The sequence below is a fragment of the Oncorhynchus tshawytscha genome, linkage group LG05 (assembly GCF_018296145.1).
Source record: "Oncorhynchus tshawytscha isolate Ot180627B linkage group LG05, Otsh_v2.0, whole genome shotgun sequence".
Lineage (NCBI taxonomy): Eukaryota > Metazoa > Chordata > Actinopteri > Salmoniformes > Salmonidae > Oncorhynchus > Oncorhynchus tshawytscha.
In genome coordinates, this window is record NC_056433.1 from 49,083,503 (window position 1) to 49,097,318 (window position 13,816).

General features: G+C 43.0%; 1 protein-coding gene across 3 annotated transcripts in view; it reads right to left on the bottom strand.

Moving 5' to 3' along the window:
• homer3b (homer scaffold protein 3b) overlaps window positions 1–13,816 on the bottom strand; it is a 47,814-nt gene that overhangs the window by 15,545 nt on the left and 18,453 nt on the right. For 2 of the 3 annotated variants that reach the window (XM_024421120.2, XM_024421118.2), the window contains 4 exons: window positions 9,206–9,362; window positions 8,456–8,587; window positions 8,243–8,350; window positions 3,790–3,798 (listed from right to left, as the gene is read on the bottom strand). In XM_024421120.2, the coding sequence (XP_024276888.1) occupies window positions 3,790–3,798; window positions 8,243–8,350; window positions 8,456–8,587; window positions 9,206–9,362 (406 nt within the window). The remainder of the gene's footprint in view (window positions 1–3,789; window positions 3,799–8,242; window positions 8,351–8,455; window positions 8,588–9,205; window positions 9,363–13,816) is intronic. The other variant, XM_024421119.2, reaches the window with a different exon arrangement.

Genomic DNA, 13,816 nt, shown 5'->3' on the forward strand with positions numbered 1-13,816 from the left:
CCCTAGTCAGATGAACTCGTGGGTACAATTTTTATGTCTGTGTGCAGTTTGAAGTAAGTTGCTATCTAGCGCAATTGCTAACTAACATGAGTGCAATGACTGGAAGTCTATGGGTATATATATTAGCATGGTAGGAGATACCCATAGACTTCGTCATTGCGCTAATGCTAGTTTGCATTGGCTCGCAAAACTACCTCCAACTTCCTTCATACTTGACACAGAGACATACAAATGGTAACACGAAGCATCCCTTTAAGAAAACATGAACGCTTAAAATAAAGACTGAGCATGTCCTACAGTGTTCCCATTCAATCATTTGTTTGGATCTGAAAAGGGAGCGGAATGACTATTCATTTCACACTGCATATCTCTATTTGTCATAGCTATTCCCCTGCCAGTTGGAGCATTGACATTCAGGGGCTGTACAATGAGACAGAAACAGGGCAGCTCAGCATTTGTGATGTGAGTAGATATTTATTGTTCGAGGGACATCCAAACTGTTTTTAAAAAATTCTGTATTAGTATTGTACCGTTTCTGTTACCTGACAAAGATAAATGGTTGAAACATTAGCCCTCGTTAGTACAATAAAATGACAGGAAGATGACAAGCTGTCGCTATAGATTCAGACACCTTATTCAAAACAACAGGTTGCCAAAAGTAATTATGTCATTTATCAACCTCCATACTGATGTAGGATCTTAATTTGAGCCACTTTGCTAAATAACCCTACAGAAACAGGAAGTGTGAATTATTGTGGGGCTTATAATTATTGGACGTTTTTGTAGGGGTTTTCCATAAAGGGAAAATCAAGTCTGACATTTCAAAGTGAAAATTACAAACTTCAGAAGCCTTGCAGGAAATTCTCCTGCAACAGGGTGATCAAATGAAGATCCTACATCTGTATCCGCAACGCAGGTTCAAAGTTGAACAAGCAACCATGGGGAGCCACACAGCTGCTAAACGCATTACTTTGTAGAGCATGAAGCAGCATATGGCTCTTTCCTTTTAAAATGATTTAAATTCGAAGGAACATTGCCCCAGTTGCAATGCTTCCTTTCATTTGTATGCTAGTGGATACTGAAAGACAATTCTCTGTATTGTACAGTGCATTCGGAAAGTATTCAGACCCATTGACTTTTAGCACATTTTGCTAAGTTATAGCCTTATTATAAAACGGATTAGAGAAATGTTTTCCCTAAATCTTCACACAATACCCTATAATGACAAAGTGAAAAGCGGGTTTAATAAATTTTTGCAAATGTATTTAAAATAAAAAGCAGAAATGTCTTATTTACATCAGTAAACCTTTGCTATATGAGACTCGAAATTGAGTTCAGGGACATCCTGTTTCCATTGATCATCCTTGAGATGTTTCTACAACTTGATTTTCCACTTGTGGTTAATTCAATTGATTGGACAGGATTTGGAAAGGCACACACCTGTCTATTTAAGGTTCCACAGTTGACAGTGCATGTCAGAGCAAAAACCAAGCCGAGGTCGAAGGGATTGTCCGCAGAGCTCCGAGACAGGATTGGGTTGAGGCACAGATCTGTGGAAGGGTACCAAAAAATGTCTGCAGCATTGAAGGTCCCAAAAACCACATTCTTAAATGGAAGACGTTTGGAACCACCAATACTCTCCCTAGAGCTGGCCGCCCGGCCAAACTGAGCAATCGGGGGAGAAAGGCCTTGGTGGCCAAGAACCTGATGGTCACTGACAGCGTTCCAGAGTTCCTCTGTGGAGATGGGAGAACCTTCCAGAAGCACTCCACCAATCAGGCCTTTGTGGTAGATTGGCCAGAAGGAAGCCACTCCTCAGTAAAAGGCACGACAGCCAGCTTGGAGTTCGCCAAAAGTTACCAAAAGGACTCTCAGACCATAAGAAACAAGATTCTCTAGTCTAATGAAAACAAGATTGAACTCTTTGGTCTGAATGCCAAGTGTCACGTTTGGTGGAAACCTGGCACCATCCCTATGGTGAAGCATGGTGGTGGCAGCATCATGCTGTTGGAATGTTTTTCAGCTGCAGTGACTGGGAGACTAGTCGGGATCAAGGGAAAGATGAACGAAGCAAAGTAGAGTGAGATCCTTGATAAAACTTACTCCAGAGTGCTTAGGGCCTCAGACTGGGGTGAAGATTCACCTTCCACAGGACAGTGACCCTATGCACAGAGCCAAGACAATGCAGGAGTGGCTTTGGGACAAGTCTCTGGCTTTGGGACAAGCCAGAGCCCGGACTTGAACCCGATCGAACATCTGAAAATAGCTGTGCAGCGACGCTCCCCATCCAACCTGACAGATCTTGAGAGGATCTGCAGAGAAGAATGGGAGAAACTCCCCAAATACAGGTGTGCCAGGCTCGAGGTGTCATACCCAAGACTTGAGGCTGTAATCACTGCCAAAGGTGCTTCAACAAAGTACTGAGTAAAGGGTCTGAATACTTATGTAAATGTGAGTTTTTTACATTTTTATTTTTTTAATTAGCAAAAAATTCTAAAAACCTGTTTTAGCTTTGTCATTATATGGTATTGTGTGTAGATTGCGGGAAAAATCAATTTAATACATTTTAGAATAATGTAACAAAATGGTTGTTTGCCTTTTTTTATTTCGTAAGACATTTTACTTATTTGCTATAGCCAGGCCAAATAATTTGAGGAATAACTGTTTGTGATTAGAAAACTTAGAAGAACCATACAAACGTCAGCACACAGCGTCCAGGGGGTGAGCACGCTCTACCACTACGGGGCAGTTTAGTTGACGCAAAGTAAGACATTCTCGTGTTCCAATTGTTTGTTTAGGTAGCGTGAATCGTTGTTGTTCACACAGAGGTGAAGTGCGGAATAATTGAAGGAATGAATCCAAGCCTCACGCTTATCACCTGTGGAAGGCGGGGCTTCCAGTGAGCCGCAGATTTAATTGGCCTTATCAGGAGTGATTGTAGATCCTTCAACCGAAGTCGTGAGAGTTCGACACCCCATAAGTATATTGTACCAAAGTTGACTGACTGAAAGGGAACTAAACTTGAGCTCGACAAGCGCCGAGTGCATCGGTGAGGCATTACACCCCTGCACTCAGAAAATCTTGTATTATTAATTAGTCTCAGAGTCAGCCTGTGTGTATTCCCCCAAGGAAGTCGTTTCTACGACCTAGCTACTCCCTCACTATACTTAAAAAACGTGGATAAAAAAATGCACAGGGCCAGCATTCAAAAAAGCTAGCGCTAGCTAGGTCCAAAAGTGAAGAGCAAGAAATCAAAGCTAAGACAACTCCACACACCAAAGTCAATGGCTAGGGAGCACAGTTCTCTAAATTATTCACAATGTGGATCATGTTTAAGTAATAATGGATTACAAATTTCCAACAGTTTTCCCTCATCGTTGACTAGTGCATTCCAATTGGAGCAAGTGCAAACATACGACAGTACTACATCCTAACGAGCGGAATAGCTCATTAGGGTTGTAATTCAAATGATGATATCGCAAGTGGAATCTTTTCCCTTAAAATGTACAGACCGATTGTATTTGATCATGGGATGATATGCTTTTTTTTCTCTCTTTCCCGCTCTCCAAAATATACCCTCATCATACTGCAACTGCATTATTGAGAACAATGTCTCATGGAAACACTAGGGGGTCTTGTAGGAACTCCCAAGTCCCATTGAAAAGGCATCATGAAGTAGGCCATCTGGGATGTGATGGGGAGAATGCCTTTGGAATAACGTGCAGGGAGTGCGCTCTCCGTGCCAGTCGGCAGCAGAGAGAAAAGAGGTGTAATAGACATGACACTAACCTGAGAGAGCTGTGAGATGAGCAAGCAGATGGTGGATCAGTGGCAGCGAGGCAGAGGGCACCCGCGTGGGGGGAAAAGAGAATAGGTGAGAAGAGAAAGAAGAGAGAGAGATAAGTGTGTTTTCATGAACAGAGCTTAAAAAAAGAGAGCAATAATCAGCCATATTTCAGTGTCATACTGTCTGCTCTGGTGCACACCATTTTATGCAACAGCAAAAAACAACCCTAAAACAAAGATAGTCGCTGGTTATGCTTTATTTCAGTCAGCTATTCCCTTGATATTTTGTAATTACATTGTATAATGCTAATTTCCTTTTGGATTCTGTGAGACTCATTGAAATTTGGTTCTAGGTAAATTACTAATCGTGTAGAATTAAGTACCCATTGTTACAACAATTTCTCTAGGAAAATATCATATATAGTAGCACTATAGAATAAAGCTCTGAGTTTCATGACCATAAAAGGAAGAGGATGAGATGATTAAAAACTATACATTTTAATTTCAAACAGCTATAAAATATTAAACCAAAGTTATAACCCTGTGCTACCGCAAACCAAGTACATCACCAATGTTTACTTATTTATCAGTCTTTGTCAAACCTATTTTCCTTGCTTTATACTTTTCCTTTACCCTTGGTTTCCTTGAGACCCTGAACCAGCGTTATTAATTAATAAGCCCTTGCATCAGAGGCATATTTCGGTACATGCCGGCTCTCTTTGTGGGTTCTTAACGGTGAGGTCATATTAAATATAGACAACCGTCGTACTCGAGCACAACCATATGCCCTTTTCATATGGCTGCCATCATGTGTAGCCCTAGTTCACAGGGAAGTTCCTAGCTCCTGTCATGAATGACCATGATGCGCCTACAGCATGACGTGACCCACGCCTCGAATGCAGACTTCACATCTCAGTAGACAAACGTGGCTTCCTCTCCTTATCTCCTTTCTGTCATCTGCTCTGACAAAAAATGTGAAAGAAGTGGACAGGTGAAAGCTAATTCCCAATAGACATCAAGCATATTGCTTTCACCTATCAGATACGAAGCCGAGGATGAAAGTAATATACTTTAGACTGTTGAGATGCACCCTAACCACATAGCTCTGCATCAGTGGGAGTGTGCTGCTGCCTTGGAGGCAGTGAAAGAAGTGGGTGTACCCATGCTATTTGTCAGTGGCCAGGGCTTGTAAGGTTTGGAGTGTGGTGAATTAATACAATGGGAGAGGAGAGGTACCAAAACCTGGAGCATCAACAACGCTTCTATTGTAGCTGTCCCTCCAGCTACAAAATAAAGTCACTACTAAGCTTTTCAACACTAAAATACAGGACCTCCAGACAAAGATTTTACAGTTTTATCACAGACGTGACAACATATCTGCCATAACCATAATGACTTAAGTCAATTACAGTAATTCTTTCATGAAGTGGTGTCAGATTAGGACCGCCGTGTGTATGCTAAATGTCGGCATATATTTCATACATGAAACTGCACCACTTGTGTTTAATTCATAGAACACAAATCGATACGTTTGACTTATCTTATCTACAAGTCAAACAGAAAGCCAAAGCCAGACTGTGTGTGTGTGTGGCTGAAAGGACAGAGATGAGTGCACTCTAGATGGAGGAGAGGAATGAGTCAGTGAACTGTACAAAGAAATACGCTGTGCTCCAGCCAGTTTCCTAGGTGACCCCACTGCAATTACATTATACATTCCCACAGTAGCCAAAGGAATGTTTCCGCCTGGTGTCAACGGACACGGGGGCATAGTTTGTTGAACTAATGTGATAAAAACAGAGTGAAATCAGATCACATCAAAATAAGCCCAGCTGTAAGATGTGCCTTGTAAAACATGACTCGAGAATATCACAAACCAGGAAAGCTATGAAGAAGAATGCACCGTTGTTTCTGCTGTATTGTTGAAGTTGTGTCACATTTATGAATTCCCAAACAATGACTTCCCGGGGTATCTACTCTATACCGCCCATTGTTCATAGTCATGCATAATAGGAATTCATGCCAGTAGAACGCCTGTTTATCTCAATATGCTAAACAGCGGGGCTATTGTACAGTTACACAAAGGCTCTGGTTGGCTGTAGACAGTATGGACAACTGCTTCCCCCGTGACTAGCGCTATTCTGAAAAAAAAGATGTTTGCCTTATACTGTTGGCAGCTACTCATGTTCACTGGCTTGTTGTTAGTGGTTTGCAGCACACACACACACACACAGCTCTCATTCAATGCATGTTGGTACCAAAACAAATAACCAAAATGGCCCTAGCACTTATCAAACAATGGATTACAATTACTTTGCTGAAATAGCCATTCAAATGAATTGGACGAGCCATCAATTCAGGTTGGCTCTGTAACAACGAGCTGTATAACAATGTGATTTCCAAACGAGATTAGTTTGTATTTACATAGTTTGTGCGGTGTATAAATTGTGTCTCCCGCCCACATTGGCTCAAGCTGTCATTATTTATACAGCAAATCCTTCAAATGTAACCCAGTGATAATATATCCCATATTAATTCCCAAGAAACAAACAACCCTAATGCCTTTCAGCACACAACATGGTACAAGAGAATCTTTGGAGGAATAGCCACGGGAAGTAGTTTGCGGTGGGGGTGCTGCGTTATTTTTTAGCAGACAGGAGGGACGCAGAAAAAAATGATTGCCCGCACTGAAGACGTCTATATCAGTCCACTAATACAGGACTAATAAAGGCCCAGTGCACCACTTTTGTGAAAATGTTTTTACAAAAATGTATTTGAGTGTTTACCAGCTTTTGTAACTGATAATTATCTGTACAAAAAAGTTAATCTGATAATATTTATGGAATATAAAAATACTTGCTTGATATAGCTTAAGTTTTCTAGTTTCTTAAAATACTTATTTCTATGTGAAAACTGAAATGGTCTATTCATTCCTTTTCCATTTTAGCAGACGCTCTTATTCAGAGCAACTTACAATAGTGAGTGCATGAATTCACATACTTTTTCGTACTGGTCCCCTGTGGGAATCAAACCCACAACCCTAGCATTGCAATCACCATGATTTATCAACAACCACATCACCACAAACCAGCTGATGTCTCAATGTACTCAATTACTGTATTGTGCATTGTTTTTCTTCATGGTGAGGGAAAGTCTACAGGTACAAACCTACATGACCAGCCTACATACAACACAGTAATGTACATTTACATGAAGTGATTTGTAAGAACGGTAAATTAATGACCGCACAAAAATTGGTTGTTTTCCATGTTATTTGATCAAGAAAATATACAAATTTGATGTGGATGTTTTGTGTCTTTGTCCATTACTTTGCACCTTTTTTTGTATTTTTGTATTTATTTTTTGTGATATCCAATTGTGATCTTGTCTCATAGCTGCAACTCCCCAACGGTCTCGGGAGAGGCAAAAGTCTAGTCATTCTTCGAAACATGACCCGCCAAACCGCACTTCTTAACACCCGCCCGTTTAACCCGGAAGCCAGCCACACCAATGTGTCGGAGGAAACACAGTTCAACTTGACGACTGAAGTCAGCCTGCAGGTGCCCGGCCCACCACAAGGAGTTGCTAGAATGCGATGAGCCATGTAAAGCCCCTAACCCGGATGACGCTGGGCCAATTGTGCGCCGTCCTATGGGACACCCGGTCATGGCCACTTGTGACAAGGCCTGGGATTGAACCCAGGTCTGTAGTGATGCCTCAAGCACTGCCTTAGACCACTGCGCCATTCGGGAGGCCCCAACTTTGCACCTTCTGATGTAAATGTTTGAACAGTGAAAAAAAAAGTATATATTAATAAAAATAAAGAATAAATTGAAAAAAATATTGTTTAACAAATTTAGTGCACTGGGCTTTGAAAGTTTCTTCAAGTGCAGTCGCAAAAACCATCAAGCGCTATAATGAAACTGGCTCTCATGAGGACCGCCACAGGAAAGGAAGACCCAGGGTTACCTCTGCTGCAGAGGATAAGTTAATTAGAGTTACCAGCCTCAGATATTGCAGCCCAAATAAATGCTTCACAGAGTTCAAATAACAGACACATCTCAACATCAACTGTTCAGAGGAGACCGTGTGAAATCAGGCCTTCATGGTTGAATTGTTGCAAAGAAACCACTACCAAAGGACACCAATAATAATAAGAGAATGGCTTGGGCCAAGAAAGACGAGCAAATGGACATTAGACCGGTGGAAATCTGTCCTTTGATCTGGAGTCCAAATTTGAGATTTTTGGTTCCAACCACCTATGTCTTTGTGAGACATAGAGTAGGTGAACGGATGATCTCCGCATGTGTACACATTAATTATATATACACACACACACACACACCAACACACACACACACGGTCCTTAGGGGTAGCACTCCTACGCCATGAGCTTATCTGTCATGCCTCAGCAGTCAACTTATGAGAATAATCGAACAACTGCAATTCCAGGCCTCACCTGTGGGGCGGCAATATTCAGCGCAGGGTTGGTCAGTTCAAATTTCTCCTGTGATTTCTCCCTTGCAAGACGCGCTGCTTCTTTCACTTCCTTGAACTGGTCTGAAAACTATGGAAGAAAAAGTTAAATATAAGTATCAGAGTAATTCGTCAACCAATGTGCATTATAAATGTGTTTCTTCTGAATTTGAGACAGTCTATAGTGGTGACTAACCTGCTGAAGCTGTTGCTCGGTGGCAAAGCCCAGGCCATACACGGTGTTGGCGCGGCTGTCAGCCCACTGGCCAAACTTCTGGGAGGTTTTGGTGAAGGTCATGTTGGGGGTGATGGTGCTGTTGATGATGGCCTATGATGGATGGCAGAGGCCATGAAATAAATCAACCGCTTATTTCTAATCAACAAAGAAGCAACAAAGGAAAACTTCACACATCACTGCTTGATTCTGCCACCTTGCCTGGGGCCTACTGATAATAAATTCACAGAGAAAAACAACATTACCAACACATCAGACAAAGGCATTATTGTACAAAATGTACTAAATTGCAGACGTGTCTAAAGTTCACCATTTCCCTTTTTAATCCATCAACCCATTCAGTGAGCGAGAGCATTAACATTCTCATTGAGTAAGGACATCCACTCACTCTAGTACTGACAAAAACCTAAGCAAAATAATAAGATGTGTGCTGACTACCTTTGAAGCACCCTTTGTAGGACAAGTATAGGGAGGCAGGACTAGAAAATGTTACATGCTCATTAGTCAAGAGCAGGCCAGCTCCCCTGTAATGTGTGTGTTGGGAAGCAGCCACGGGTACACCTAACTACCCTCTACCAGACATGACACAGCAGGTCCTTACTAATGGTGTTACTCAAAGGGGACTCTGCTGTTCAATCATATTGCATCAAAGGCAATCTGGACAATGAGGACCATGTTGGTAAGAGAGAGCCAGCGGGGTTCACATCTCACCTTGGTGCCCCCCACACTGATGATGCGGTACACACTCCGATTGGCATCGTAGAAGAAGGAGACAGTGACGGCATGCTTGCTGGCCGGAAGCCAGTTCCTCTTGGTGGCCGGGTCTATCTGGAAGACGTGCGCTCTGGCACTGAAGATGGGTTGTTCCCTTCAGGGGAGAAACACACAATGCTATTTAGCAATGCAGCCCAGTCACTCACTGCCATTCTCTTCTAAGACATGGAGGTGAAATGGAGGACGTATGCACGTTACAGTTACAGGATTCCATTGCTGCCAGTCAAGCTGTGGGAGGGGAGCCCCTTTTTGAGATTCACACATTCACATTCATTTTGAGCCCTGGAAATGGCTCTCTTTCAAATGAGCCACCACAACGCATTAACAACTTAAAGGCCAAACAAACAAAATAGTTCTGAAAAGAAAATGTTCTGCAGAGGCACATATTGCTCAGACATTCCCATCTTTTAAATGGATGGTATTTCATTATTTTTTATAGCCTGTGGGTATTGTTGTGGGTTTAGGTTAGGAGTGACCTAGTGTAGCAGGCATAAAATAAAGTCCTGATGCTAGATCTTCTACCTACTGGTAAATAACTCTACTGCACTGTTCAACCAATCCAGTAAATGTGGAGGAGGAGTTAAGATGGAGTGTCACATTGTTAATGTCCAAAAGCGTAAGTCGCGCCACAGGCTCACTTTCCTTTTCCTCTGAAAATTGGGAACATCTGGTTGTTGGGTACTAGACAGAGGCTAGGTTAGAAGGAAAGGCCAGGGTTTTTTCTGCCATTTAAATCCTTGTGTCATGCCGCATAAGCATTTTTATTTAAGTACAAACAGTGGAGAAAAAACAGTGGGAGAATATGTAAGGATTGAAAAGCGCTTTCAGTGTAAACTTAAACAACTAAAACCAGATATAGAGTATGTAGAAAAGATAATGGACGTACACACTCAGTGGCCAGTTTTTTCGCTCCAACAGACAGTGAGTTGCAGGCAGACAGGCATTCAGTTACCGTTTGATTGAATGTTAGAATGGGCAAAACGAGGACCTAAGTGACTTTGAGCATGTTTTGATCGTCCGTGCCAGCCACGCTGGTTCTAGTATCTCAGAAATGTCCAGCCTCCAGAGCTTTTCACATATGACAGTGTCTAGGGTTTACCGAGAACGGTGCGCAAAACAAAAAAACATCCAGTCAGTGGTAGTCCTGTAGGTGAAAACAGCTTGTTAAAGGAGAATGGCACAACAGTGGTGTGCAGAACGATATCTCAGAACGCACAACCCGTTGATAATTATCACGGATCGGCTATTGAAGCAGATGACCACACAGGATTCCACTCTGATCAGCTAAAAACAAGAAGAAGCGGCTGCAGTGGGCAATGTGATCACCAACACTGGACAATTGAGGAGTGGAAAAACATTGCCTGGTCCGCCAAATACCGGTTGCTGTTGTGTTATGTGTAAGTAGCATGAATCCATGGCCCCATCCTGCCTGGTGTCAACAGTACAGGCTGGGCGGTGGTGTGGGGATTGTTTTCCTGGCATTGCTAGGTCCTTTGATACCAATTGATCAACATTTCCATACCCCAAAGAATTCAATATGTTATGGATGCAAAGTGGGGTGGTCTGAGCCGGCACTAGATGGGTGTAACAATTTTTTTGTTTTTGTTGCATATAATCTTTGAGAACTAACAAATCACCACAATAAAAGCTAAACAGGGAGTATTGAAAATTCCTAAAACAATGAATTTAGCAGTATAGATTTTGTTATTATGTTTGATCAAAATAACAGCATTAGCCATGGCAAAATGCATACAATGGCAGGAAATTAGCTTTAAACTGAAAACAATATTGCTATATTGTAGAATTGCAGGAAATTGGCTTAGAAATGCAGACATTTCTCTACACCACCAAGATGGGGGCAGACCGCGCCACCCTGTTACGGCCCCTGCCACACCCACCGCCTAAGTTTTTGGATCCAGAAAAAACCTTGGAGGCTATCTGTTAAATTAACCTATATCAATGGATAGTGATTTGATATTTCCAGAAGCCAACTCATCCTCTAATTCAGGGCTTCTTAAACTCGGTCTTGGGGCCCCCTTGGGTGCACAATTTTTTTTTTTTGCCTCAACGCTACACAGCTGATTAGCACTACACACACACACTACACAGCTCATCAAGCTTTCATTATTTGAATCAGCTGTGTAGTGCTAGGGCAAAGACCAAAATGTGCACCCATGGGGGGGGCCCAGGACAGAGTTTGGGAAACATTGCTGTAATTGATGTTTGCTAAGCCCTGCCCCAGAATTTTGGGCAACCAAGCTGTGCTCCAATGGATAGCAACACATGAAAGCCAGTGAGTAAAAAAATATGTAGTTTAAATAATTGACCAGTGCCCCAGTGGTACTGAAGTACATCCATTTCCAATGGAACACTGCGTTTGCCTTGCAGCACTGCGTTGCAGAGGCAGTTTCAGGGCGTTCTGTGTGTTGCACATGTTGGATTTATCGAAAGTATGCGTAATGCCTTGATCACACCACGCAAAATGGTACGCAGCAGCATCTACATGTGTGCAACAAAAGTTCAACATTCACCTTTTGCTACCATTTCTGTCAAGCCGTCTACGCATAGTTTGACGCATATGTTCCATGTTTGATAAATCCAACGTATTCACCACACAGAACGCACTGCAACTGCCTCTGCAACACAATGCTGCAAGGCAAACGCAGCTGAACATACTTCTGGTGTACCAAAATGCAATGACACTGTCGGTGTGATCGAGGCGTGAACGTACTTCTGGTGTACCAAAATGCAATGACACTGTCGGTGTGATCGAGGCGTACAGACATTCTGGTCGAAATCTCCCAAGGAACGTTTGGATGATGCCCGTGGTTTCTTCCCGTCCCAATTGTGTGGCCTTTACAGGTATTAAAAAGTCCAACACCTTCAGATCGTTCATTACAAATAAAGAATACACGATCAATAGATTAATTGCCTGTGGATCTAACAATGTAGTGCATCTACTGTCTTGTCCATGCGGCTTGCAATACACTGGTATTCATTTGGCTCCTCCCTTCCTGTAGGCAGAAACTCAAACAGGATGTACCAACACTGGTCTGACCAATCTGAATCCACATTTCAAGATAGTTTTGATCACGCAGACTGGGATATGTTCCGGGTAGCTTGCGAGAATAATATTGACAAATATACTGATACGGTGACTGAGTTTATCAGGAAGTGTATAGGAGATGTTGTACCCACTGTGACTATTAAAACCTTCCCTAACCAGAAACCGTGGATAGATGGCAGATTTCACGCAAAACTGAAAGTGCGAACCACTGCATTTAACCATGGCAAGGTGACTGGGAATATAGCAGAAAACAAACAGTGTAGTTATTCCTGCCGCAAGGCAATCCAACAGGCAAAACGTCAATATAGAGACAAAGTGGAGTCACAATTCAACGGCTCAGACATGAATGTATGTGGCAGGGTCTACAGACAATTACGGACTACAAAAGAAAAAACAGCTACATCGCGGACACCAACATCTTGCTTCCGGACAAGCTAAACACCTTCTTCACCCGCTTTGTGGATAACACAGTGCCACCGACACAGCCCGCTACGAAGGACTCTGGGCTCTCCTTCTCCGTGGCCGATGTGAGTAAGACATTTAAGCATGTTAACCCTCACAAGGCTGCCGGCCGAGACCGCATCCCTAGCCGCGTCCTCAGAGCATGCACAGACCAGCTGGCTGGTGTGTTTACGGACATATTCAAACTCTCTCTATCCGTCAGCTGTCCCCACATGCTTCAAGATGGCCACCATTGTTCCTGTACCCAAGAAAGCTAAGGGAACTGAACTAAATGACTATAGCCCCATAGCACTCACTTCTGTCATCATGAAGTGCTTTGAGAGACTAGTCAAGGATCATATCACCTCTACCTTACCTGTCACCCCAGACCCACTTCAATTTGCTTACCGCCCCAATAGATCCATAGACGGTGCAATCGCCATCGCACTGCACACTGTCCTATCCCATCTGGACAAGAGGGATACCTATGTAAGAATGCTGTTTATTGACTATAGCTCAGCATTAAACACCATAGTACCCTCCAAGCTCATCATTAAGCTCGAGGCCCTGGGTCTGAACCCCGCCCTGTGCAACTGGGTCCTGGACTTCCTGACCGGCCGCCCCCAGGTGGCGAAGGTAGGAAACAACACCTCTACTTCACTGATCCTCAACACTGGGGCCCCACAAGGGTGTGTGCTTGGCCCCCTCCTATACTCCCTGTTCACCACACATGATTGTGTGGCCAAGCAGGCATCCAACTCAATCATCAAGTTTGCAGACATCACAACAGTGGTTGTGGGAGTGTGATGCCAAGAAAATAACCTCTCACTCAATGTCAATAAAACAAAGGAGATGATCGTGGACTGCAGTGGAGAAGGTAGAAAGCGTAAAGTTCCTCGGCGTACACATAACTGACAAACTGAAATGGTCCACCCACACAGACAGTGTGGTGAAGAAGGTGCAACAGAGACTAAAAACCCTAAAACATTTATAGATGCACAATTGAGAGCATCCTGTCGGGCTGTATCACCGCCTGGTAC